The following is a 26561-nucleotide window of genomic DNA, read 5'->3' as shown; positions in this document are numbered from 1 at the left end:
CGCGGCTGTGTGTGTGTGAATGGACACGCAGAGCTGCGGCTCAGGAGTGTGCTTGCTTGGGTGCCCCCACAGCAAGCTGCTTGCTCTGGGGGCACTTGGCAGGAGAGAGGTGTCCTCCCCCTCCCTGCTAGCTCCGACTGCTGCTATAATTTCTGAGTGTTCTTTCTACAATCCCGTGCTATATTAAATAAGGCGTCCCAGTGTATTTGGTTTTGTAAAAATAAGCCGATGTATATCTTTTTCATAGCGCCACTCACGTGACCGGCCGCCTCTCTCCACCTAGCTGATGTCAGTGGGGGTTTCTCGGCCCCTCCCACTGTAGCTGTGAGACTGGGAGAAGAAAGAGGAGGCCGGTCAGGTCAGCGCCAAGCGGTGCTATAAAATAAGGTATAGAACGGCCTATCTTTACAAAAACACATGCACTGGATACATCAGTTAATGTAACACAGGGGATTGTAGAAATGACACTCTGTGGCTTAAAGTGGATGTAAACACCATTCATAAAATCTGGCCTGGGCACATATATCTGTAGTGTTTACTGATCTCCCTCCAAAGCCCTAAGTCCTGTGTTTTTCTGCTGCTCTGTTCCTTCAACATGATAACTTCTGACAAGTTCTCCGACACAGGAGATAAAAGCAGCTGGAAATTTGTGTTGGGGTGGGTGCATAGAGATAGATTAGCAGAGAGCTGGTCTATTCACAGCACAGCTCTGCATGTTTATACCTTCATCTGCCTATGTGGAAGGAGGTGTGCCTTTCCTCCAATCAGGTGTCACACAGTGTATGCCCAGACTCCCCACCCAGTGCTGGAATAGGAAGAGAAAATTCTAAAATGATGTTCACTTTCTAAACAGTGTAGAAAGCTGGAGAGAGCAGATATACATGTAAAACTTATGTAGGGAGATTTCTTTCATCTCTGTGTATCATCTGAGGTTGTTCACTTCACTGGGTATATGGGAGGGTTAGATCCACTTTTGCAAAGCATGCTCTTAATGGCACCTGTGCCAAGTGGCTGACCTCCTGTGTTCAGAATGCAGTGGGGCAACCAGGACATGGAAGCCATTGGAGATCACTGGATAGGGTCTACTTCAGTGATTTTCAGCTTGCAGGGGCATCAGTTAGGTATGGCATATACTGTACATATGGCCAATGTAACTGTATAAAATATCCACACCTGGAAGCCATCTTTAGCAGATTCTTTCATTTTTTTCTCTATCAATCAGTGATCTGCTTATCATGCATGATTCATATTAATATTGTCATTTTCTTTTCATTCCAACAAGTAACAGTTTTGTTTTACTTATACTACTATTGTATCTTCTTTTACTATATTCAATATACTATATTCTACATACTTCTATGTCATTTTTTTTCAGCAAGCTAGTGACCGATCACCTCTTTTTCCTATGTAACACATTATACCTATAAAAACTTCAATAAAGGAAAGGAAACCAAAGTATCCTGAATTCTGTACACAACCCGTCTGTGTATATTAGTATCTTTTACACAGGGTCATTTATTATTCTGATTTGTTGGTTCTTAGATCAGTTGACCTGTAAAATTACTCCAATTTAAATTTTATCTCGATTACAGATTATCTGAGATTGAAACAGTGCAAGAAACAATATGAAAAGGTATTCGTTTGGATGCTACAAAATAATTGTTAGTTCCCAGGTAATCATCAGCTGTACATATTGTAATACAGGAACACTTCAATGGCTGAAAAAAAAAAAACATTCACCTTGTCAGTGGAGGCCCACGCTCCCATGGTGGACCCGGAGCTCACAGATGTGGGAGAACTACACTCGCTGACCGACTGGCAGGTTTCAGATGCTTCAGAGGAGGCAGAGCTGGATGAATTCTGGAAACATGGGAGACGTATGAACGGAATATTGGGAGCAATCAATAAGCAGAGGAAAGAAGAAGCTAAAACATCACTGTTATTAGACTGTATCAAAATCCAAATTGCTTTAATTATTCAAAATATGATCACATAAAACAGCCAACATGTTTCAGAGGCCAAAAACACTTCCCTCTTCATCAGAGGAGGCAGAGCTGGATGAATTCTGGAAACATGGGAGACGTATGAACGGAATATTGTGAGCAATCACTAAGCACAGAAAAGCAAAGGAAAGAAGAAGCTGAAACATCACTGTTATTAGACTGTATGGGAATCCAAATTGCTTTAATTATTCAAAATATGATCACATAAAACAGCCAACATGTTTCAGAGGCCAAAAACACTTCCCCCTTCATCAGGTATCAGTGAACTTTAACAAGGCCTAGATTGACTCCGTAAAATGAACTACGAGATAGATCTGTAGTTTGCTAATAAAGAGATCAAGAAGGATGCATTCAGATGGGTGATCAGACCCGTCCCTCATATCTGAGCTGCTGTCTGCAGGGGCGAACTAGGAGCCGTCTGCAGGGGCGCCCTTCTGGCTTTTCCTGCTCCATACTTTGACAGGTAGGGGAGTTGTACTGATGCCACCCCTGGTCAGTTTTTGTGTCTTTTAGCCACTCATAACCTCTAGCACAGAACTGAGGGGGTTTTAGAGCACTTCCTGAGCTCCGTGGAACAAGTCTGATAGGCGGGTGGGCGGGGACAGAAGAGTGGGAGAGAGAACACAGCACTCACAACACTCTAGCTCCTTCCTTCCCAGGCTGACAGGAGAAGTGATACTGCTATCACTACTCCTGTCAGCAGCGGCACCCCCCTCAATGCAGCGCACAGTGCAGATGCCCCCCTGCCCCATCCCCCCCCTAGTTTCGGCCCTGCTTGTAACCGGTACACAGCAAATCTTTCAGGATACAAATTGAGAAGCTGGCATTGACAACCTATTTTTGAATCGTAAGGACTTGGGGCCATCATACGAATTCTTACTTAATCTGCTTAACTGGCCATATACTAGTAGAATTTTACTGCAATTTTTTTTTGTTTTAATACCATTCTATTTCCTAATCATCAATCGGGTCAAACTGATGTTTGAATTCAACCAAAGTGGGGAGAATATTTAAAAGAACAAGGACAACATTTTTTTTAAGAACAAACAACTTTCTAACCATGTATTTGGTTTTCGTTCAGAAATAAAATGTTATTGCTGTCCGTATCTCCGTATTCCATATTTTCCTTTAAAAAGGAAGTAAACCCTCCTCTGCAACTTTTACCTATAGGTGCTCCTATGATAAGGCTTACCTATAGGTACTGTAAATATCTCCTAAACATGTACCGTTTAGGAGATATTTACCTTACATGCAGCCAGTGACATCACTGGCGTATGCGCTCTGAAGGAACGGCCGCTGGTGCCGTTCCTTCAGAGCCCTGTGTGCGTGAGTGACATCACCGCGGCTCTGGCCAATCAGATGGGCGGATGCCGCGATCCCAGAAGACAGACGACTGAACATGTCGCCTGTCATTCAGCTAAGCGGGCGGCACAGCGGTGGCTCGTTCTAAGGTAAGTATGCAATGCATACTAGCTCATTATGTGTTTCTCTTTCAGGTTGAAAAAAAAAAATTTTTTTATGGGTTTACAACCTCTTTAAGCAGAACTAAATCCATCAATTTAAGGGTTTCAAAACAGTTACATTGCTGGAATGCCGGGATTGCTAACTGTCACATTTACTTGTGCTTTCAACCAAACTGTTAAACCATCAAATGGCTGATGTCATAAATGATCACATAAAACAGAGGCCAAGATGGCAGCTTCCTTGGCTGAAAACAATAGGAGGGTTTAGTTCCGCTTTCATTTCCGGTCTGAAACAAGTTGTCACTGGGACAGGGAGTAAGGAAAAATCTCCCCAACAAGGCCTCAGACTGAAATAAAATCCCAATGGGAGTTCTGACAATGCCCAACTCTATTAAGAAAAAGTTTCAGTTTGAGAACCAAGTTTTTGGAACATACAGTCCAATAACGGTGTTGATGAGTAGAGATGTATAGAACTGTTCGCCGGCGAACAGTTCCCGGCGAACTTAGCATGTTCGCGTTCGCCGCTGCCGGCGAACATATGCGATGTTCGGTCCGCCCCCCATAAGACATCATTGAGGCAAACTTTGACCCTGAACTTTACAGTCAGCAGACACATTTCCAGCCAATCAGCATACCTCCCTCCCACACCCTCCCACCTCCTATAAATAAGCAAGGGCAGCATCCATCTTAGATCATTCTGAAGCAGTGTGTGTAGTGAGAGTAGGGAGAGAGCTGCTGCTGCTGCTGCTGTTAAGCTAGGGACAGTTAGTCAGTGTTCCTGGTCTTGCAGTGTTCTTGGTCCACTACTGCTGTAATATCAGCACCCCAAAAAGCCCTTCTAAGGGCTGGTATTTGTGTTTTTTTTTTTTTTTTTTTTATATATATATATATATATACCTAGCGTCCCCAAAAGCCCTTTTAAGGGCTGGTAATTGAGTTGTTTCTTCTTATATATATATATATATATCTATATCTATCTAGTGTCCCCAAAAGCCCTTTTAAGGGCTGGTAATTGAGGATTTTTTTATTTATATATATACATATATATATATATATAGTGTCCCCAAAAGCCCTTTTAAGGGCTGGTAAGGTAATAGATTTTTTTCTTTATATATATATATATATATATATATATATATATATATCTATTGTACACTGCAGTTGCCTGCCCGCTGTGTGTGAGAGGCCACAGACCTACCACAGACTGTACTGTGTGCACACCACACTCATTTCGGGTGGCACAGGCACAGTACCTTGCATTTTAAAAAATATTTTTTTTTTCCTCTGTCATAATTGCAGTGAGTGCTGTGTCAGGTCCACAGAGTGCACTGTACCCACTGCAGTGCACTGCCCACCACTGATATATATACGGTGGCACAGCATCTTGTTGCAATAAATTGAAAAAAAAAAAATATTTTTTATTATTGCAGTTGCCTGGGCTGCCAGTTACTGTCAGGTCCACAGAGTGTACTGTGCCCACTGCAGTGCCACTGTGTGCCCACCCACCACTGATATATAAGGTGGCACAGCAGCTTGCAAAGTAAAAAAAAATATATATTTTTTTTAATTGCAGTTGCCTGGGTGCCAGTGACTGCTGTCAGGTCCACAGAGAGTGTACTGTGCCACTGCCCACCCACCACTGATATATAAGGTGGCACAGCAGCTTGCAAAGTAAAATAAAATATATTTTTTTAAAATTGCAGTTGCCTGGGTGCCAGTGACTGCTGTCAGGTCCACAGAGAGTGTACTGTGCCACTGCCCACCCACCACTGATATATAAGGTGGCACAGCAGCTTGTAAAGTAAAATAAAATATATATTTTTTAAAATTGCAGTTGCCTGGGTGCCAGTGACTGCTGTCAGGTCCACAGAGAGTGTACTGTGCCACTGCCCACCCACCACTGATATATAAGGTGGCACAGCAGCTTGCAAAGTAAAAAAAAATATATATTTTTTTAAATTGCAGTTGCCTGGGTGCCAGTGACTGCTGTCAGGTCCACAGAGAGTGTACTGTGCCACTGCCCACCCACCAGTGATATATAAAGTGGCACAGCAGCTTGCAAAGTAAAAAAAAATATATTTTTTTTTTAAATTGCAGTTGCCTGGGTGCCAGTGACTGCTGTCAGGTCCACAGAGAGTGTACTGTGCCACTGCCCACCCACCACTGATATATAAAGTGGCACAGCAGCTTGCAAAGTAAAAAAATATATATATATTTTTTAAATTGCAGTTGCCTGGGTGCCAGTGACTGCTGTCAGGTCCACAGAGAGTGTACTGTGCCACTGCCCACCCACCACGGATATATATGCCTGCAAGAGAAAAAGCCAGCCGCAGAGAAGCCGTATTCCTGAAAATATAAGAAAAATGCTGTTTTTTAGGGGTTCTGGACATGCTACAGAGCTGAAACTTGACAGGTACACTTTTTAGACCCCCCAGACACTAAATACAAAAAAAGACATGCCTGCCTAAAAAAATGCCCGCTAAATGCCTGCAAGAGAAAAAGCCAGCCGCAGAGAAGCCGTATTCCTGAAAATATAAGAAAAATGCTGTTTTTTAGGGGTTCTGGACATGCTACAGAGCTGAAACTTGACAGGTACACTTTTTAGACCCCCCAGACACTAAATACAAAAAATGACATGCCTGCCTAAAAAAATGCCCGCTAAATGCCTGCAAGAGAAAAAGCCAGCCGCAGAGAAGCCGTATTCCTGAAAATATAAGAAAAATGCTGTTTTTTAGGGGTTCTGGACATGCTACAGAGCTGAAACTTGACAGGTACACTTTTTAGACCCCCCAGACACTAAATACAAAAAATGACATGCCTGCCTAAAAAAATGCCCGCTAAATGCCTGCAAGAGAAAAAGCCAGCCGCAGAGAAGCCGTATTCCTGAAAATAAAAGAAAAATGCTGTTTTTTAGGGGTTCTGGACATGCTACAGAGCTGAAACTTGACAGGTACACTTTTTAGACCCCCCAGACACTAAATACAAAAAATGACATGCCTGCCTAAAAAAATGCCCGCTAAATGCCTGCAAGAGAAAAAGCCAGCCGCAGAGAAGCCATATTCCTGAAAATATAAGAAAAATGCTGCTTTTTAGGGGTTCTGGACATGCTACAGAGCTGAAACTTGACAGGTACACTTTTTAGACCCCCCCAGACACTAAATACAAAAAATGACATGCCTGCCTAAAAAAATGCCCGATAAATGCCTGCAAGAGAAAAAGCCAGCCGCAGAGAAGCCATATTCCTGAAAATATAAGACAAATGCTGTTTTTTAGGGGTTCTGGACATGCTACAGAGCTGAAACTTCACAGGTACACTTTTTAGACCCCCCAGATGCTAAATCCAAAGAAATTTTTTATTTTTATTTTTTTTTAATTTTTCCAATAATTGGCACTCTATCAAAAAATTATAATTTTTAAGAACTTTTTTTTGCGTGATCCCTCTCCGGCATGCCACAGTCCAGGTGTTAGTCCCCTTGAAACAACTTTTCCATCACTATTGTGGCCAGAAAGAGTCCCTGTGTGTTTTAAAATTCGCCTGCCTATTGAAGTCTATGGCGGTTCGCCCGGTTCGCCGGTTCGCGAACATTTGCCGATGTTCGCGTTCGCCGTTCGCGAACGGCGAATTTTAGGTTCGCGACATCACTATTGATGAGCACCATGACCAATGACACTTAACAGACTCCAAATCACACAGACTTCTGGCTTATCTGGTTGACAGCTTCCGGTGGCATAGGCGATGGAGACTTTGACTGAAAAGCATCTTGGGAAATGAAGCCAGAATCATGGGAGGAGACGCTGGAAAGCCTCATCGGTGCCTGCTGGGGCAGATTGGAGCTGCGATAGCGATAGTGTGAAGTAGGTGAGTGTGAGTGCGAGCCGCTCGACCTCGAGTCACTACTGTTAACGCTGTTCAGACTGCTGTGTGAGACAAGGGGAAGGTGGGAGAGGAGAATACGAGGGGGGTAGCAAAATGTGGGGGCAGAAGGGTGAGGGGGAATGAAAAGAAAAAAAATGGAAAGGGAAAAAGGGAAGGGGAAAAAAATCAAGCACCAAATTATAACTCCACAAATTTCCAGCAAGCAGGCAGCAAGACCGACAAATGACACACAGACACACTTAGTACAATGACTGCAGTATCCCACGTTTCAGGTTGTTGGAGATGCTTCTTCAGGGTGCCTGCTACAAGCTAGTGCTGCTGTATTGTGGTCAGAGGAAAAAAAAATTAAAGAAAGCTGCACCTCTGTCATGTTTCTTTTCTTCAACTTCAAAAAAATGTTATTGCCACTTGGATAAATTTGCAGCAAACTAGAGCACATTGCTCTCCACCAAACCCTATTCCAACTCCTCTGATTTGTTTCACCCCAAATGTTATAGTATAGACCAGTGGTTGTCACCTTATGAGCTATAGGGGGGCCTCAAATGTGGCCCCTGACATCACAAAAGGCCCACATAATGTTCTTTATATGCAGTGCTTGGGAGGTCTGTCAGAGACTGCAGACCTAATAGAGGAAATGATGGTGAGAGAGTGTGGACAGGATAAATTATTGGTTGGAGATATGCAGAAGACAATATGAAACTGGGTACATGTTACATGAGGCTAGTAGGGAGCAGTGCTATTACCCTAATCAATGTTCCCAATACAGACTGCTGAGATCCGAGGCCTGACATTATATACCAAAGGGCCACATGGGGCCCTCTGACCATAGGTTGGGCACCAGGGGTCTAGACCAAATATTTACTAGTCAAGAAAAAAAAAAGTTTGATAAATGGGTGAATCAAATTAAAACAAATTCATTCATTTTTCTTGTTTTCTTGGGAGTTTTATTTTAATCAGCAAGATATGATTTGGAACCGAAAAAGAAAAAAAAATCAGTAAAACCAAGCAAAGAACTTTAAAATAAACTTCAGTCCATCACAGTCCCCATCAGAGCCTCTTTATATTAGAGTCCCTATCAAAGCTCCCCTTTTACATCTGAGTTCCCCTATATCAGACTCCCCATCAAAGTCCCCCCTTGCATCAGAGTTCCCATCAGAGCTACCTTATATCAAGGACCTCCTCAAAGTCCCCCCTTACATCAGAGTTCCCATCAGAGCTACCTTATATCATGGACCTCCTCAAAGTCCCCCCTTACATGAGAGTTCCCATCAGAGCTACCTTATATCATGGACCTCCTCAAAGTCCATTCTTTCATCAGAGTTCCCATCAGAGCTACCTTATATCATGGACCTCCTCAAAGTCCCCCCTTACATCAGAGTTCCCATCAGAGCTACCTTATATCAAGAACCTCCTCAAAGTCCATCCTTTCATCAGAGTTCCCATCAGAGCCCCTGGTTTATCAGAGTCCCCATTAACATTCCCCCTTATATCAGAGACCTCATCAAAGCCCCACCCCCCCCCCCCACCCTTATATCAGAGTTCCTCTTCCATCAGAGTCCCCATCTGAGTCCCCCCTAACATCAGAGGGTGAATATAATGTTGCCAAAGACCGGTTGTGGCCCAGGGGTCATAAACCAGAGACAGCTGGTCTCAACTATGCCAAATTTGGGGTAAATCGCAACAGAGGAGTGGGAGCAGGGTCTGGTGGACAGTAACCTGCTCTAGTTTTTTGTAAATTCATTCAAGTGACAGTAAAGTTTTTAAAGCTGAAGAAAAAAAACATGGCGGTGGTGCAGCTTTCTTTGATTGATTTCAGTGCATTAGGAATAGACAGGCCTTGTTGAGCCGACACCCAAGGTCAGCGGGTAAGTCATAAGAACACCTGGAGCAGTATCCTTTTGTGAATTTTCATCAGAGACTCCAGTTTATGGAACTTTGGAGGTGTAAGATACTTATTGTATCCCACAGCAACCAACCCGCCTGCTAATATAATTTTTCACAGTCCAGGCTTAAATCAAAGCAGCTGATTGGCTGCCATGCACATTAATAAAGAAATGAGCAAAATCTATCCAATGAGAGGACATTTGTTTTTTTTTTTGTTTTTTTAGAGTGAAGTGGAGAAGGGTGAGAACCTCTATCAGGTGTTACTGCTGTCTCTGTCCCTGTGGATGAGATCTCCTCTCTTCCTATGTGGTCAGGAAGTAGAGTGAAATCACTGAAGCAAGGACACGAAAGGCAATAAAAGAATTGACAGATGATATAATTCTTATCTATGGCAACAAAATCTAAAAAATATGTTTTGCCTGGAGCTGGATTTTTTGCACATTTCTATGCATATATTGGGCATGTTTTCCTCTTTATACTGTATCTGTACAACCCATAATCCAAATTTTGCAGAATCGGCATGTGTCAGCTAACTTAACAAAAGCTTTATGACTAATCTTCCCACCTAAATCATTATATATATATATATATATATATTTAAGGACATATGACTCAGCAATAGTGGGGATTGACAGAAAGTATCTGCACAAAGCATTGGCTGGTGGCACTCAAAGAGAGGAAGTTTATAAGTGTATTCCCAACAATAGACACAGTGACTGTAAGTGGGAAGGTGTTTTAAGATTTTAAAAAAGTAGACAGGGTGTTAAATACACAAAACACTTGCTGCTACAAACACTTCATCCCATATGTTAAAATTTAATGGAACAAGTGCAAGGTTTCAAGAACCCAAGTGTGAATGGACCCAACAAATTTAATTTTAACCACAAGGTGGCACTGTAGTAATATAAAATGCAACCCCGCAGACTGCAGAGCATATCCAATGAAACTGACATGAGCAACAGTTTAAAGGATTTAGTATATATTATTGCTACATAAGCCATTCTGTATCAAAATTCAAGTTGTCACTTTCATTAAATATGGAAGTGTGGTGTACATGCCCCAGAAATCTAATTTGGGTCGGTGTGACTGGCTCACTGCTGAGATACAAATCAAATTCCAGGCATCCCCTGCCACAGGAGATTCATTTTTGTTGAAGTTTCTCCACTGTAAAAGGATGCAGACACTGCAGCTTTTCACATTACAGCACTCAGATTGCACCAGGTGGTTCTCATGAAGGCAGGTTCTCCCCAGGGGAGGACTGGGCCAGGGGGCAATTGCCCCCCGGGCCACTCTGATGCGCCGTAAAAATGCTGCACCGCTTCCACCACAGACATGCCTAAAGGATTCCTGGTGAAGAGAAGTAAAACGTCCCCACTGCTGACCTACTGAGTGTGGGATGAAGACAAGGACAGAGCGCAGACCTCTCCCCCAGCATGGATGGTGTAAACTGTGTCTGAGCAGAGGCCGGTTCCATGCCCCATTGGAGACTCTCCTCCCCCAGGCCGCCCTGACCGAGCTGAGCTAGCTTCCCCAACCGTCCCCTGCTGACCAGGTCGGGAAGCCGGATTCAGCCAGTGAGTAGAGAGTACCTGGAGCAAAGCTTCAGCCTGGAATGGGGGTCAGGAGGAGGCCGGGGAGAGGGAGAGTGGGAGAGGGCCGAGTTGCTGCACCATGGGCCTCTGGTTTGTACTTGCCCCCTGGGCTGAAAGTTGCCAGTCTGCCCCTGGTTCTCCCATAAATCAATTTGAGAAATTATATACAAACATTTAACACACACACGTACGTGCATATCATAAATTAGATCATCAAAAAGTTAATTTATTTCAGTAATTAAATTCCTATTTTATATAGATGCGTTACACACAGAGTGATATATTTCAACCATTTCTTTTTTAATTTCAATGATTATGGCTTACAGCTAGTGGAAAAATCTAAATTCAGTATCTCAGAAAATCAGATTACTAAATGAGACCATTAACAAAAAAAAAACAAAAAAAAGGATTTTTAATACAGAAATGTTGGTTTACTGAAAAGTAGGTCCATGTACATTATAGTATATCATACTTAGTCAGGACTCCTTTTTCATGAATTACTGCATCAATGCGGCGTGGCATAGAGGTGATTAGCCTGTGGCATTGCTGAGGTGTTATAGAAGCCCAGGTTCTTCCTCTTGACAATACCCCACAGCAGGGCCGGTACAAGGGGTGGGCGGGAGGGACGGCTGCCCTGGGCGGAGTGTGGGAGGAGTGTGGGAGGGGGCGCCAAAACACTGAAGAATCACCTTTATTCTAAGCTCCTGTGTTGCTAAAACATGTCCAAAATCAGAGCCAACAATGCGCCCATATCTTCTGCAGGCTTCCCGCCCCTTGCTGGAAAGGAGAGAAACACTCTCCTGGGCACAGGTTTCGTACAGGCTGGCTGGTTGGATGGGGACCGTGAGAGCTCCTGTACAGGTGGGCGGAGCTAGCAGAGCACACTACATTGCAGCCTCGATCACTGTTTTCTGCCCAGCAGACATCGGAGCTCTCCTCTCCTCTCCTCCTCAAGCTGAAGATAAGAGACAGATAGCAGACTGAATTTCCTCCTCCTGTGAGTCCCGATCTGTCCTGTCCTGTTTTACTGTGCAATGCTGTGCTGTAAACCTGTACTGACCCTTGCACTGCAGGTTTACTAAAGAGAAAGTAAAATGTTTTGAATAGGTTAGGAATATACTGGGACTTTTCAGGCTCCACATACTGTAGATGTTATCCACACAAACACACTCTATCTTAATCCTGCCTTTTAATAAGATACAGTGTGTATGTGGAATACATCTACAGTATGTAGAGCCTGAAAAGTCCCATTATATTCCTAACCTATTCAAAGATTGACCATAAACAAGTGATGTGTTGCAGCCCAACTCCAGCAAAGTGAAACAGTCCACCCTTGCAGTGCTGGAGGATATCGCCTCATGTATACTTTCTCCAGCCAGCTACAGTGCTCTCCTCTACCACCCAAAGTCTCATCACATACCTACCATACAGGAACATTAACCCTGTATGGTATGATGAGGCTGGAGTGGGACCCAGCCAGTCACAGTGTTTACCCAGGAGCTCCCGAGGACCAATCACAGCACTGGAGAGAGCCTACTGGAGCAAGGATTAAGGTAAAGCTGGGTACACATGAAACAAAATTTGTTCGGTTCAGCAGGGACCAGCTGAATTTTGATCTATGTGTGGCCTTGCCTGTTGGCCGCCTGTCAGAATGGGAGCTTCTGTAGAATGGTAGCCTGCTGGAAAACCTTGTTCGATCAGCAGCTTGCAGCCAATCAGCTGCAATGCTGATCAGTGTATTCTGACAGAGAAGAGTCCCCAGCGTCAGAATACGTCTCGTGGAGGGGATTTCTTCATCCACCTCTTGTGTGGATGGATGAATCTGGAAGTGATTTTTTTCAATTCAGCCCACTGGCTAAACCAAAAAAAAAAAAAAAAAACCTATGCATGTGTGCCAGTTTAAGTGCAGAATCACACTATTGCAATGTCAGACATTGCATGTGATTTGCACCACATTGTGGTGCAGATCACATGCGATGTCTGTGCAATGTGATTTCAGCCATACAAACTTTTTGGCTGAAATTGCATTCCCATTTGCACAAGAATGAAGCAGGGCCCTTTTTTTTGGTTCGCACTGGAATCGGATTGCATGGGTGTTCACACCTATGGGATCCAATTCCTGCACCATTTCACAGTTTGAACTGCGATCTGCGAACCAATCTGAAAGTGTCATCATTACCTTTACATTGACACCCCCCAGAGATTTGCAGATCTCGGTGTAAACCACTGTGTGATTCTGGTGCAATGCGGGAACCGGCACTGAATAGCAGGGTTTCCCGCATCACACCAGTGTGAACTGGGACTAAGTGGTTTTACCCTTATCCACTGCTCCTAGAATAAAAAAGTCCCATACACACAATGAGAATATCAAACCATTTTTTTTTTTTCATGCTAGTCTTAGGAATATACTGGGACTTTTCAGGCCACATTGCAAGGGTTGATTTTTTGTTTTTTTCCTGAAGTTGGGATTTAAACGTTTATTATGAAAAAAATTCAGGGAAGACATTTGGGTTAGACAGGTATATTAGTTGGTGGTTTAATGTATATATTGAGTGTTTGTATGTATGTATTCATGCATATATGAAATGCCTCATAGGGGTAAATTATCCAGTCCTGACCTTAGCACTCTATTCACAGGTGTAATTATCAAGTGTGGTAATCAGGCATGGGTAAAATGATTGGTCATGCACAACCCGGGGGGGGGGGGGGCGCAGTTTTGCACGTTCAACCTGGGCGCTGGATGACCTTGTCCCAGCACTGCCCCACAGATTCTCTATTGGGTTTAGGTCAGGTGAGTTTGCTGGCCAATCAAGCACAGTGATACCATGATCATTAAACCAGGTATTGGTACTTTTGGCAGTGTGGGCAGGTGCTAAATCCTACTGGAAAAGGAAATTTGCATCTCCATAAAGCTGGTCAGCAGGGAGAAGCATGAAGTGCTCTAGAATTTCCTGGTAGAGGGCTGCGCTGACTTTGGACTTAATAAAACACAGTGGACCAACATCACCCGATCCCATGGCTCGCCAAATCATTAGGGACTGTGGAAAATGTTGCATTTCATTTGGAAACCAAGGTCCCTGAGTCTGGAGGAAGAGGCACAGAATCCAAGTTGCATGAGGTCCAGTGTGAAGTTTCCACAGTCAGTGATGATTTGAGGATCGGGGCTGCTCTGTGCAGTACCATTGCATAGAGCACGTAAGTATATCATGTCGCCCTAACGTTGTATAGTGCTGCGCAAACTGTTGGCACTAAATCCTGTATAATCATAATAATAATGTATATTATTTTTAAAAATTTTTTCCTTTAAAACCACTTTAACCACTTAAGCCCTGGAAGATTTTACCCCCTTCCTGACCAGGGCCTATTTTGCGATTCGGCACTGCGTGACTTTAACGGACAATTGCGTGGTCGTGCGACGCTGTACCTAAACTAATTTGACGTCCTTTTTTTCCCACAAACAGAGCTTTCTTTTGGTGGTATTGGATCACCTGTGCGATTTTTACTTTTTGCGCTATAAACAAAAAAAGAGCGTCAATTTTGCTAAAAATAACAATATTTTTCACATTTTTTTATATGAAATTCCCAAAAAAAAAAAATGTAAACATCAAAATTTTTTAACATTTTTGGCCAATTTGTTTTATGCTACATATGTTTGGTAAAAAAGAAAAAAAAATCGCAAAAAGCGTATTTTGATTGGTTTGCGCAAAAGTTATCGCGTTTACTAAGGGAAAGATTTTTGTCTTTTTTGTTGTTTGTTTTTTTTCGCGTAATGGCGGCGATCTGCGTTTTTTTTTGCGGTACTGCGACATTGGGGCAGACAGATCGGACCCTTGACTGACATTTTTGACACTTTTGGGGTTACCAGTGACATTACTATAGTAATCAGTGCTATACATATGCACTGTTACTGTAAAATTACACTGGTAGTGAAGGGGTTAACTTTTTTGGAGAGGGAGGGGCTGTGTGTGTCCCTAGGGGTGTGGTTCTAACTGTGATCGGCTGTGGCTAGAGGTGTAGGAACAGTGATCAACGGTCCTACATAGCAGAACCGTATGATCACCATTCTTACATCGGGGAGAATGACAGGCGGCTTGTTTACATTAGCCGCCTGCCTTTCTCCCGCTGTACCGGACGATCGCGAGTGCCCGGCGGACATCGGGTCCGCCGGGCACACACGCGGGGGGGTCCGAGACCACGCGGGAGCGTCCGGTGGCGCGCGCTCACTCCCTAGACCCTCACAGGCTAGCGACGTAGCCCTACGTCGCTCTGCCTGTGAGGGGCTGACCACCGCAGTAAATAGTCGTGCTTCGGTCGGCAAGTGGTTAATTCATGTGAATGTGTTTGTATTTTCTAGATGCAAATGTTGAGCTCTTCTGTAACAACAAAAATAACTCCTTTATAGATTGTTTTAATGAGAATTTAGGTGATAATAAAATCAAGATTTTTAGAAATAAATAATTGGATTTATATGTTGCACTAAATCCTGTATCATAATAATAATATAATAATGTTTATTATTTTATCAACCATTTCCATACCAGGTGAATTCTGGCCATCCTCTCCTACATGTAAAAATCAGCATTTTTTTTGCTAGCAAATTACTCAGAACTGCCAAACATAATATTATATATTAGCAGAGACCCTATGGAATAAAATGGTGGTCATTGCTATTTTTTATATCACACGGTATTTGCACAGCAAGGTTTCAAACACAATGTTTTTGGAAAAAAAACACTTTCATGAATTAAAAAAAAAAAACAGTAAAAAAAAAAACGTAAAGTTGGCCCAATTTTTCTGTATAATATGAAAGATGATGTTACGTCGAGTAAATAGATTCCTAACATGTTACGCTTTAAAATTGCCCGCACTCGCTGAATGGCGCCAAACTTCAGTACCTAAAAATCTCCATAGGCTACGCTTTAAAAATTTTTACAGGTTACCAGTTTAGAGTTACAGAGGAGGTCCAGTGCTAGAATTATTGCTCTCACTCTAACATTCGCTAGGATAACCCGCATGTGTGGTTTGAACCTCGTTTACATATGTGGATGCGACCTACGTATGCGTTCGCTTCTGTGTGGGAGCGCGATGGGACAGGGGCGTTTTAACTTTTTGTTGTTTATTTTATTTTATTTTTTTTTATTTTTACACTGGGGGAGGGGCCAGGAGAGCCGAAGAGGGACCCAAGAAAAAGAGGATCTGGGCTGCTCGGTGAAAAACCAACTGCACAGAGGAGGTAAGTATTACATGCTGGTTATTTTTAACTAAAAAAAAAAAAAAACAGAGACTTTTACTTTAACCCCCTCCTTCCCAAACCTATTCTGACACTTCGCTCCTACATGGAAAAATTATTCAGAACCCCCAAACTTTATATATATTTTTTCAGCAGAGACCCTAGAGAATAAAATGGCGTGTGTTGAGATTTTTTATGTCACACAGTATTTGCACAGCGGTTTTTCAAACGCAATTTTTTTGGGAAAAGAAATATTCATAAACTAAAAAAAAAAAAAACAGTAAAGTTAGCCCAATTTTCTCTTTTATTTATTGACGGACACAGTTCCATATCTTCTTTGACCCTTGGGTTATGCTTCTCTCCATAGGAGTAGGACTAGGCGGAAACAAATTTGACTACGCCCCTAGGGCAGTCCTAGGGGGTGTACTTCCCACTTCCTGCTATAGGACCTCAGTTTTTTCTGCCTAGTCAAGAGTAAGGATCCGGTTCCCTGCTGGGATCTCTGGTCCTGGCATTTTTTTCCCTTTTTAAATGGATTTTTTTTAAATTATTTTATTATTTTCTGTTCCTGTGAGAATTACAATCAACTGGGCCAGGCACTGGATATCTTAGATCCTTATGGCCTCCCAAGTCTGGCCAGCGAGTGCAACCTAACTTTAGCTCTGCGCTAGGTTGGCCGCGACCAGGACGACATTTTTTTCTCCGAGAATAGGTGCAGGTACTCCCCTCTTCTGAGTCACCTCTCGTCTCCACCCCCTACCCACCTCCGAGAGCTGTCCTTTGGTTCCACCCTCTGCCCACCTCCCAGTACCCCCCTCCCCCCCTTTTTAGAGAATACAGAACCAAGTATCATGTTGTGGTTCTAGGTAATTTGTATGGAATTTGTTAATGATAAGTAGAAAAGCAGTAAAATAGGTCCCCTGGAATCATTAACAATAGACCCCCCCCCCCCCACAAAAAAAAAAAATCTTACCCTGCAACAATAGAAAAAAACAGTAAAATAGATCCCCTGTTATCAGCAACAATAGACCCCCAACAACAATAAATCCTCCCCTGCAACAATCGCGCCCCCCCCCCCCCAACAACAATAGTTCACCCAAGCAACAATAAATCCTACACTGCAACAATAGCCCCACCCACAACAAAATGTCCTCCAGCAACAATAGATCCCCCCCCATACAACAGTAGTCCCCCAGCAACTATTCCCCCAAGCAATAATAAATCCTCCACTGAAACAATAGCCCCACCCACAACAAATGCCCTTCAGCAACAATAAATCCCCCAGCAGCCAGCATCAATATGCCCTTCAGCTCACCCCACTGACCCCAGCACCCCTTTGCCATTGCATACATTCAGACTGGAGGTGCCGGAACTGCGTTCCCCCACGTTCCCGCTGAAAAAAAGCCCTGGTTTTATGAAATATTCAAATTTTCTGAGATACTGAATTCTGGGTTGTCACTAGCTGTAAGCCATATTCATCAAAATAAAAAGAAAGAAATGTTTGAAATCTATCACTCTGTGTGTGTAATGCATCTATAGGAGTTTCACTTTTGAATTGGATTACTGAAATAAATTATCTTTTTGATGATATACAAATTGACTCTTCTGAGTCACCTCTCGTCTCCACCCCCTACCCACCTCCGAGAGCTGTCCTTTGGTTCCACCCTCTGCCCACCTCCCAGTACCCCCCTCCCCCCCTTTTTAGAGAATACAGAACCAAGTATCATGTTGTGGTTCTAGGTAATTTGTATGGAATTTGTTAATGATAACTAGAAAAGCAGTAAAATAGATCCCCTGGAATCAGCAACAATAGAACCCCAACAACAATAGCCCCCAAGCAAAAATAAATCCTCCCCTGCAACAATCCCCCCCCCCCCCAATAAATCCTCCCATGCAACAATAGACCCCCCCCCAACAACAATAAATCCTCCACTGCAACAATAGCCCCACCCATTTAAAAAAAAACAAGGAAAAGGCTTTTGTGGTTTTAAAAACTTGGGCAGGAGGTGAGGCTACATCCGGGTGGAGACTTTGTTTGGGGCCCCTCTTTCTGTGCTATTTAGTGCGCTAGGTTGCTGCGAAGGGTCCAGCAACTGATGGGCTCACAGATGGTGTTATAATTCCACCATGCCTTTGCTCACAGATGGTGTTAATTCCACCATGCCTTACTGGTGCGCTGAGTTTCTAGGGGCTGTGCTGCAATTTGTGTGCTTGCACATTTGTATTACTTCCGCCATGTTATCTCTGGTGCGCTGTCACAGAGGGTTGTTGCTCCAACTTATACATGGTGCTTACACATGGTACTTATGTGCTTACACATTATCATCCAACCACGGCCCTTGCTCTCCAACTGCTCTACATACTAAGGAAACCAATATTGTATATAAAACCCTCCAATTACAAAGCTTTCCAACTTATGGAGACTCTAATTTGAAACCATTAAAATCTTTCTTATTGGCTTGTATATCACTTCCCAATCCTTCCAGCTCTATAAACCGTCCAGAAACCCAAATTATTCACTTTCTACCAACCCTGAGCTGACAAAACCCATTACCCAGAATCCTTTGCGGAGATATGCAAATGAGCCTGTGCATCCAGCTAACTGATAACTGTCACCAGTGTGATGACAGCACTCAGCCCAACCTGCATGTTTTCAAACGGCTGCTGCTGTAACTGATCACGTGCAGCACCATGGCAACAGCAGGTCTGATGAGAGAACTCGATGGTGGCCCCTTCCTCAGCTGGGAATGATTGGAGGGTCTGCATTCCTTCTATCAATTCACAGATATTATCAGATTTTTTTTTCTCAAAAATCCTGCCCCCTCCTGGCTGTCATTTACATTGCGCTTCTATGGGGTGTACATGGAGGAGAGCTGTTTGGGGATGGTGATTAACCCTTTTACTGCCGCTGACATACGCCATACATCAGCAGCAGTAGGGGGGTTACACACACTGCAGGAGCCGGGAAAGTGTGCAAATCTGACAAACCGCCTATTGGCTGTCAGATGGAAACGATCGGGTGGCTGTGCACTTTCACACACCTTGGCAGCACTGGAGAGCACCAGCAGGGGGCACAAGAAGAGGAGGATCGGGGCTGCTCTGTGCAGTACCATTGCATAGAGCAGGTAAGTATAACATGTCGCCCTAACGTTGTATAGTGCTGTGCAAACTGCTGGCACTAAATCCTGTATAATCATAATAATAATGTATATTATTTTATTTAAAAAAAACATTTCCCTTTAAAACCACTTTAATTCATGTTAATGTGTTTGTAATTTCTTGATGCAAATGAGCTCTTCTGTAACAACAAAAATAACTCCTTTATAGATTGTTTTAATTAGAATTTAGGTGATAATAAAATCAAGATTTTTGGAAATAAATAATTGGATTTATATGTTGCACTAAATCCTGTATCATAATAATAATATAATAATGTTTATTATTTTATCAACCATTTCCATACCAGGCGAATTCTGGCCATCCTCTCCTACATGTAAAAATCATCATTTTTTTTGCTAGCAAATTACTCAAAACTGCCAAACATTATATTATATATATATATATATATATATATATATACACATACATACATACATATGCACATAAGCAGAGACCCTATGGAATAAAATGGTGGTCATTGCTATTTTTTTTGTCACACGGTATTTGCACAGCAATTTTTCAAACCCAATTTTTTTTGGAAAAAAAAACACTTTCATGAAAAAAAAAAAAAAACGTAAAGTTGGCCCGATTTTTCTGTATAATATGAAAGATGATTTTACGTCGAGTAAATAGATTCCTAACATGTTACGCTTTAAAATTGCCCGCACTCGCTGAATGGCGCCAAACTTCAGTACCTAAAAATCTCCATAGGCTACGCTTTAAAAAATTTTACAGGTTACCAGTTTAGAGTTACAGAGGAGGTCCAGTGCTAGAATTATTGCTCTCACTCTAACATTCGCTAGGATAACCCGCATGTGTGGTTTGAACCTCGTTTACATATGTGGATGCGACCTACGTATGCGTTCGCTTCTGTGTGTGAGCGCGATGGGACAGGGGCGTTTTAACTTTTTGTTGTTTATTTTATTTTAATTTTTTTTTATTTTTACACTGGGGGAGGGGCCAGGAGAGCCGAAGAGGGACCCAAGAAGAAGAGGATCTGGGCTGCTCGGTGAAAAACCAACTGCACAGAGGTAAGTATTACATGCTGGTTATTTTTAACTAAAAAAAAAAAAAAAAAAAAACAGAGACTTTTACTTTAACCCCCTCCTTCCCAAACCTATTCTGACACTTCGCTCCTACATGGAAAAATTATTCAGAACCCCCAAACATTATATATATTTTTTCAGCAGAGACCCTAGAGAATAAAATGGTGTGTGTTGAAATGTTTTATGTCACACGGTAATTGCACAGCGGTTTTTTTTAAAACGCATTTTTTTGGGGAAAAGAAATATTCATAAACTAAAAAAAAAAAACGAAACAGTAAAGTTAGCCCAATTTTCTCTTTTATTTATTGATGGACACAGTTCCATATCTCCTTTGACCCTTGGGTTATGCTTCTCTCCATAGGAGTAGGACTAGGCGGAAACAAATTTGACTACGCCCCTAGGGCAGTCCTAGGGGGTGTACTTCCCACCTACTGCTATAGGACCTCAGTTTTTTCTGCCTAGTCAGGAATAAGGATCCGGTTCCCTGCTGGGATCTCTGGTCCTGGCATTTTTTTCCCTTTTTAAATGGAATTTTTTAAAATTATTATTATTTTCTGTTCCTGTGAGAATAACAATCAACTGGGCCAGGCACTGGATATCTTAGATCCTTACGGCCTCCCAAGTCTGGCCAGCGAGAGCAATCTAACTTTAGCTCCGCGCTAGGTTGGCCACGACCAGGACATTTTTTTCTCCGAGAATAGGTGCAGGTACTCCCCTCTTCTGAGTCACCCCTCGTCTCCACCCCCTACCCACCTAAAAGCGCTGTCCTTTGGTTCCACCCTCTGCCCACCTCCCAGTACCCCCTCCCCCCTTTTTAGAGAATACAGAACCAAGTATCAAGTTGTGGTTCTAGGTAATTTGTATGGAATTTGTTAATGATAACTAGAAAAGCAGTAAAATAGGTCCCCTGGAATCAGTAACAATAGACCCCCCCCCCCCCACAAAAAAAAAAAATCTTCCCCTGCAACAATAGAAAAAAACAGTAAAATAGATCCCCTGTTATCAGCAACAATAGACCCCCAACAACAATAGCCCCCGGACAACAATAAATCCTCCCCTGCAACAATCGCCCCCCCCCCCCAACAACAATAGTTCACCCAAGCAACAATAAATCCTACACTGCAACAATAGCCCCACCCACAACAAAATGTCCTCCAGCAACAATAGATCCCCCCCATACAACAGTAGTCCCCCCCAGCAACTATTCCCCCAAGCAATAATAAATCCTCCACTGAAACAATAGCCCCACCCACAACAAATGCCCTTCAGCAACAATAAATCCCCCAGCAGCCAGCATCAATAGGCCCTTCAGCTCACCCCACTGACCCCAGCACCAATTTGCCATTGCATACATTCAGACTGGGGGTTCCGGAACTGCGTTCCCCCACGTTCCCGCTGAAAAAAAGCTTTGGTTTTATGAAATATTCCAATTTTCTGAGATACTGAATTTTGTGTTGTCACTAGCTGTAAGCCATATTCATCAAAATAAAAAGAAAGAAATGTTTGAAATCTATCACTCTGTGTTTGTAATGCATCTATATGAGTTTCACTTTTTGAAATGAATTACTGAAATAAATTATCTTTTGGGTGATATAAAAATGTTATGGGATGCACCTGTGTACACATACATATACACACACACACATGCATTCACACGCTTGCGCACACACAGTATCTCGCAAAAGTGAGTACACCCCTCACATTTTTGTAAATATTTTATTCTATCTTTTCATGTGACAACACTGAAGAAATGACACTTTGCTACAATGTAAAGTGGTGAGCTTGTATAAGTGTACATTTGTTGTCCCCTCAAATAGCTCAACACACAGCCATTAATGTCTAAACCGCTGGCAACAAAAGTGAGTACACCCCTAAGTGAAAAAAGTCCAATTTGGACCCAATTAGCCACCCTCCCCCCGGTGTCATGTGACTTGTTAGTGTTACAATGTCTCAGGTGTGAATGGGGAGCAGGTATGTTAAATTTGGTGTTATCGCTCTCACGCTGTCATGCTGGTCACTGGAAGTTCAACATGGCATCTCATGGCAAAGAACTCTATGAGGATCTGCAAAAAAGAATTGTTGCCCTATATAAAGATGGCCTAGGCTATAAGAAGATTGTCAAGACCCTGAAACTGAGCTGCAGCATGTTGGCCAAGAACATACAGCGGTTTAACAGGACAGGTTCCACTCAGAACAGGCCTCGCCATGGTCAACCAAAGAAGTTGAGGTCACGTGCTCAGCGTCATATCCAGAGGTTGTCTTTGGCAAAGAGACGTATGAGTGCTGCAGAGGTTGAAGGGGTGGGGGGTCAGCCTGTCAGTGTTAAGACCATATGCCGCACACTGCATCAAATTAGTCTGCATGGCTGTCATCACCAGAAGGAAGCCTCTTCTAAAGTTGATGCACAAGAAAGCCCGCAAACAGTTTGCTAAAGACAAGCAGGCTAAGGACATGGATTACTGGAACCATGTCCTGTGGTCTGATGAGACCAAGATAAGCGTATCTGGTTCAGATGGTGTCAAGCGTGTGTGGTGGCAACCAGGGGAAGAGTACAAAGACAAGTGTGTCTTGCCTACAGTTAAGCATGGTGGTGGGAGTGTCATGGTCTGGGGCTGCATGAGTGTTGCCAGCACTGGGGAGCTACAGTTCATTGAGGGAACCGCGAATGCCAACATGTACTGTGACATACTGAAGTAGAGCATGATCCCCCTCCCTTCGGAGACTGGGCCGCAGGGTAGTATTCCAATATGATAACGACCCCAAACACACCTCCAAGACGACCACTGCCTTGCTAAAGAAGCTGAGGGTAAAAGTGATGGACTGGCCAAGCATGTCCCCAGACTTAAACCCTATTGAGCATCTATGGGCATCCTCAAACGGAACGTGGAGGAGCGCAAGGTCTCCAACATCCACCAGCTCTGTGATGTCATGGACGAGTGGAAGAGGACTTCAGTGGCAACCTGTGAAGCTCTGGTAAACTCCACGCCCAAGAGGGTTAAAGGCAGTGCTGGAAAATAATGGTGGCCGCCAGGGGTCAAGTCCTGGGAAAAAAAGTGTGGGAACTCACCCAGGATCCCCCCTCGACATTGCAAAAAAAGTGCCTAAAATGCCCGTATTCTGTGGTAAACAGTGCAAATATCAATATTTTAAATTATAAACATGTAGATAGCACTATTAGCAATGTGTGTTTAAGTTAAATAAAAGTCAAAAGCCATATTTCTCCATTTACAAGAAGGTCAGGTTAATATAACCTAGCCAACAAAGAACATCAGAGTCTGCAGGATTCCCCATTACAATGCAAGGGAACTCTGATATAATGATATAAAGAAGAATTTTGCTCTAAAAGGGAACTCTGATATAAGGTGACCAGAGACCACTTTATATCAGAGTCCACTGCATTCCCCTTTACATCAGAGTTCCCACTTACATCAGGGTCTGCAGCATTGCCCTTTACATCAGAGCTCCCCTTCACATCAGCGTCCACAGAGTTCCCCCTTGCACTGTAAGGGGGAATCCTGCAGATTGATGTAAAGGGGAATGCCGGGAACTCTGATGTAGGGGGGACTCTGGTGACCAGAGACCACCTTCCGCAGAGCGAATACACTAAGGAAGGGGGTGGGTCCTGATATAAGGAGGAACCTTTGCAGGTGGTGCAGGTTTTTAAGAATTACATTAGATGGTGAGGAGGCATCATAATGTTTCCTTGCCACCTAGCAAACACCCTCTGAAAAGTGATCCATTGTGGTTCACTCTTCAGAGGGCAACACTAGTGTACCCTAATTTACAGCCCCTCAGATGTGTCACTCCAAATGTGCTTGGTATTAGTCCCAGTTCACATATATGCGATGCGGGAACCCTGCAAATCTACTGCGGGGTCCCGCATTGCATTCAACTCGCAGGCAGTTCACACTGCCATATACAAATTGCTGGGGCTGCCAATACAAAGTTAACCACATCCCCAGATCAGTTCGCATATCACAGTGCGAGATGTCAGTTCCAACATGAATTGGATCGCATGGGTGTGAACACCCATGCGATCCGATTCTGGTGCGGACCCAAAAAAGGGCCCTGTGCGAGTTGTGTCCCAATGCGATGCGAATTCAGCCATACAATCTGTATGGCTGAATTTGCATCGCACACACATCACATGTGATTTGCACAGCAGTGTGCTGCACATCACATGTGAGGTCTGTCATTGCATATATGTGATATGTCAGAGACTGAGGACGTGATACAAAAGATGGTCAGAGACTGCAGACATGATAGAAGATAGAGGAGCACAAGGGGGGGCCAGGGAAAGCAGAGAGCACTGAAGGGCACGGGGGGGGGGGACTGGAGAGAATTAAGGGGGGTTTGTAAAGCATTGCAGGGGGGTTGGAAGGTGCAGGGAGTGGAGAGCACTGGGGGGGGGGAGGGAAAACCAGGGGGATGGAGAACACAGGGGGAGGGGGCGAACTGGAGAGCACTGGGGGGGGGAACTGGAGGAGCCAGAGAGCATGGGGGGAGATGAAAAGCACTGGGTGGGGGGGGCTAAAGAGCATGGGGGGATTAAAGAGCGGGGGGGGTTAAAGAGCACTGAGGGGGCGCTAAAGAGCAGGGGGGGGGCTAAGACACTGGGGGGTTAAAGAGCGCACTGGGAGGAGGGGCTAGAGAGCACTGGGGGGGGGGCAGCAAAATAAGTTGTATAGGAGGGGGATGGGGCAGCTGCATAAAGAGGAATTGATCTTTCCATATTCCTCCTGCAGCCACCGAATATGGAAAGATCAATTCCATAAAGATCAATTCCTCTTTATGCAGCTGCCCCATCCCCCTCCTATCCAGCACACAGGAGGCTGCACAGCATGACAGCAGGCACTTACCTTCTTTCCCCGCGAACTGAAGGAGCTGTCACAGTGGCACTGCAGCTTCCTTCACATAGAGAGGCGGCCCAGCAGCGCCGTACAGGACACCGACCTGACACCCGGCCCCCCGTCGCCGCCACGCCACTGCCCTGGACTGCCCACAGCACCGGCCCGGCTCCCCTGTGTTCCATGGGAGATGGTAAAGTCAGTGGACTATTTTTTCAGTTTCGGGTAGGCGGATTAATCCGCCACAGTGTTCCCAGCCTGTCACCATCTATTCACATTGAAGGCAGGTGACCAGGCTGGAATTGAATAGCGCGCTGCGGCGGATTAATCCGCCTACCCAAAACTGATAAAATAGTCCACTGACTTTACCCGCTCCCGTGGAACGCAGGGGGGCCCGGAGACATTTTTTTTCTGCACAGCGGGGGATTGTGGTTCCCCCTTGACAGCGGCCCTGCCTGCAGGACGCGGCTGGCAATGGGAACGGCGTTCCTGCTGTGAAAAAAGTGCGGGGACGCCGTTCCCATGCGTTCCTGCAGGACTCGAGCCCTGGTGGCCACACAAAATATTGGCACTTTGGGCCCAATTTGGACATTTTCACTTAGGGGTGTACTCACTTTTGTTGCCAGCAGTTTAGACATTAACCACTTGCCGACTGCCTTCAGTATATTTACTGCGGCAGTCAGCCCCTCACAGGCAAAGCTACGTAGGTCTACGTCGCTCGCCCGTGAGGCTCTAGGGTGCGAGCCTCCGCCCCCGCTCGTTCACAGACCCCCCCGCACATGTGCCCGGCGGACCCGATGTCCGCCGGGCACTTGCGATTGTCCGTTACAGCGGGAGAAAGGCAGGCGGCTAATGTAAACAAAGCCGCCTGCCATTCTCCCCTGTGTAAGAATAGAGATCATACGGTCCTGCTATGCAGAATCGTATATCTCTGTTCTTACACCACAAGCCACATCCCTTCACAGTTAGAAACACGCCCCTAGGGACACACTTAACCCCTCCTTCCCCAATAAAGTTAACCCCTTCCCTGCCAGTGTCATTTTTACAGTAACAGTACATATGTATAGCACTGATTACTGTAGTAATGTCACTGGTAACCCCAAAAGTGTCAAAAATGTCAGTCAAGTGTCCGATCTGTCCGCTACAATGTCGCAGTCCCGCAAAAAAAAGATCGCAGATCGCCGCCATTACTCGTTAAAAAAAAAAAAAAACAACAAAAATGACAAAAATCTTTCCCTTAGTTAGTAAACGCAATAACTTTTGTGCAAACCAATCAAAATACGCTTTTTGCGATTTTTTTTTTTTTTACCAAACATATGTAGCAGAAAACAAATTGGCCTAAAATGTTAAAAAAAATTTAGATTTTTATATTTTTTTGGGGGAATTTCATATAAAAAAATGTGAAAAATATTTTTATTTTTGCAAAATTGACGCTCTTTTGTTTATAGCGCATGATCAAA

At 43.9% G+C, this 26561-nt stretch overlaps 1 protein-coding gene across 1 annotated transcript in view; it reads right to left on the bottom strand.

Annotated features, from left to right (window-relative positions):
- The window catches only part of LOC309543744 (protein MTSS 1-like), a gene marked incomplete at its 5' end in the record, with an annotated part of 59457 nt that overhangs the window by 18059 nt on the left and 14837 nt on the right, over positions 1-26561 (bottom strand). The window contains 2 exons of the mRNA XM_082276187.1: positions 1741-1860; positions 7174-7384. Coding sequence (XP_082132313.1) covers positions 1741-1860; positions 7174-7384 — 331 coding nt within the window. The remainder of the gene's footprint in view (positions 1-1740; positions 1861-7173; positions 7385-26561) is intronic.

Source organism: Pelophylax lessonae, assembly GCF_965119305.1.
Source record: "Pelophylax lessonae genome assembly, contig: HAP1_SCAFFOLD_338, whole genome shotgun sequence".
Taxonomy (NCBI): Eukaryota; Metazoa; Chordata; class Amphibia; order Anura; family Ranidae; genus Pelophylax; species Pelophylax lessonae.
The sequence above is the reverse complement of the archived record's forward strand: the minus strand, read 5'-3'. Positions and strand labels throughout refer to the sequence as shown.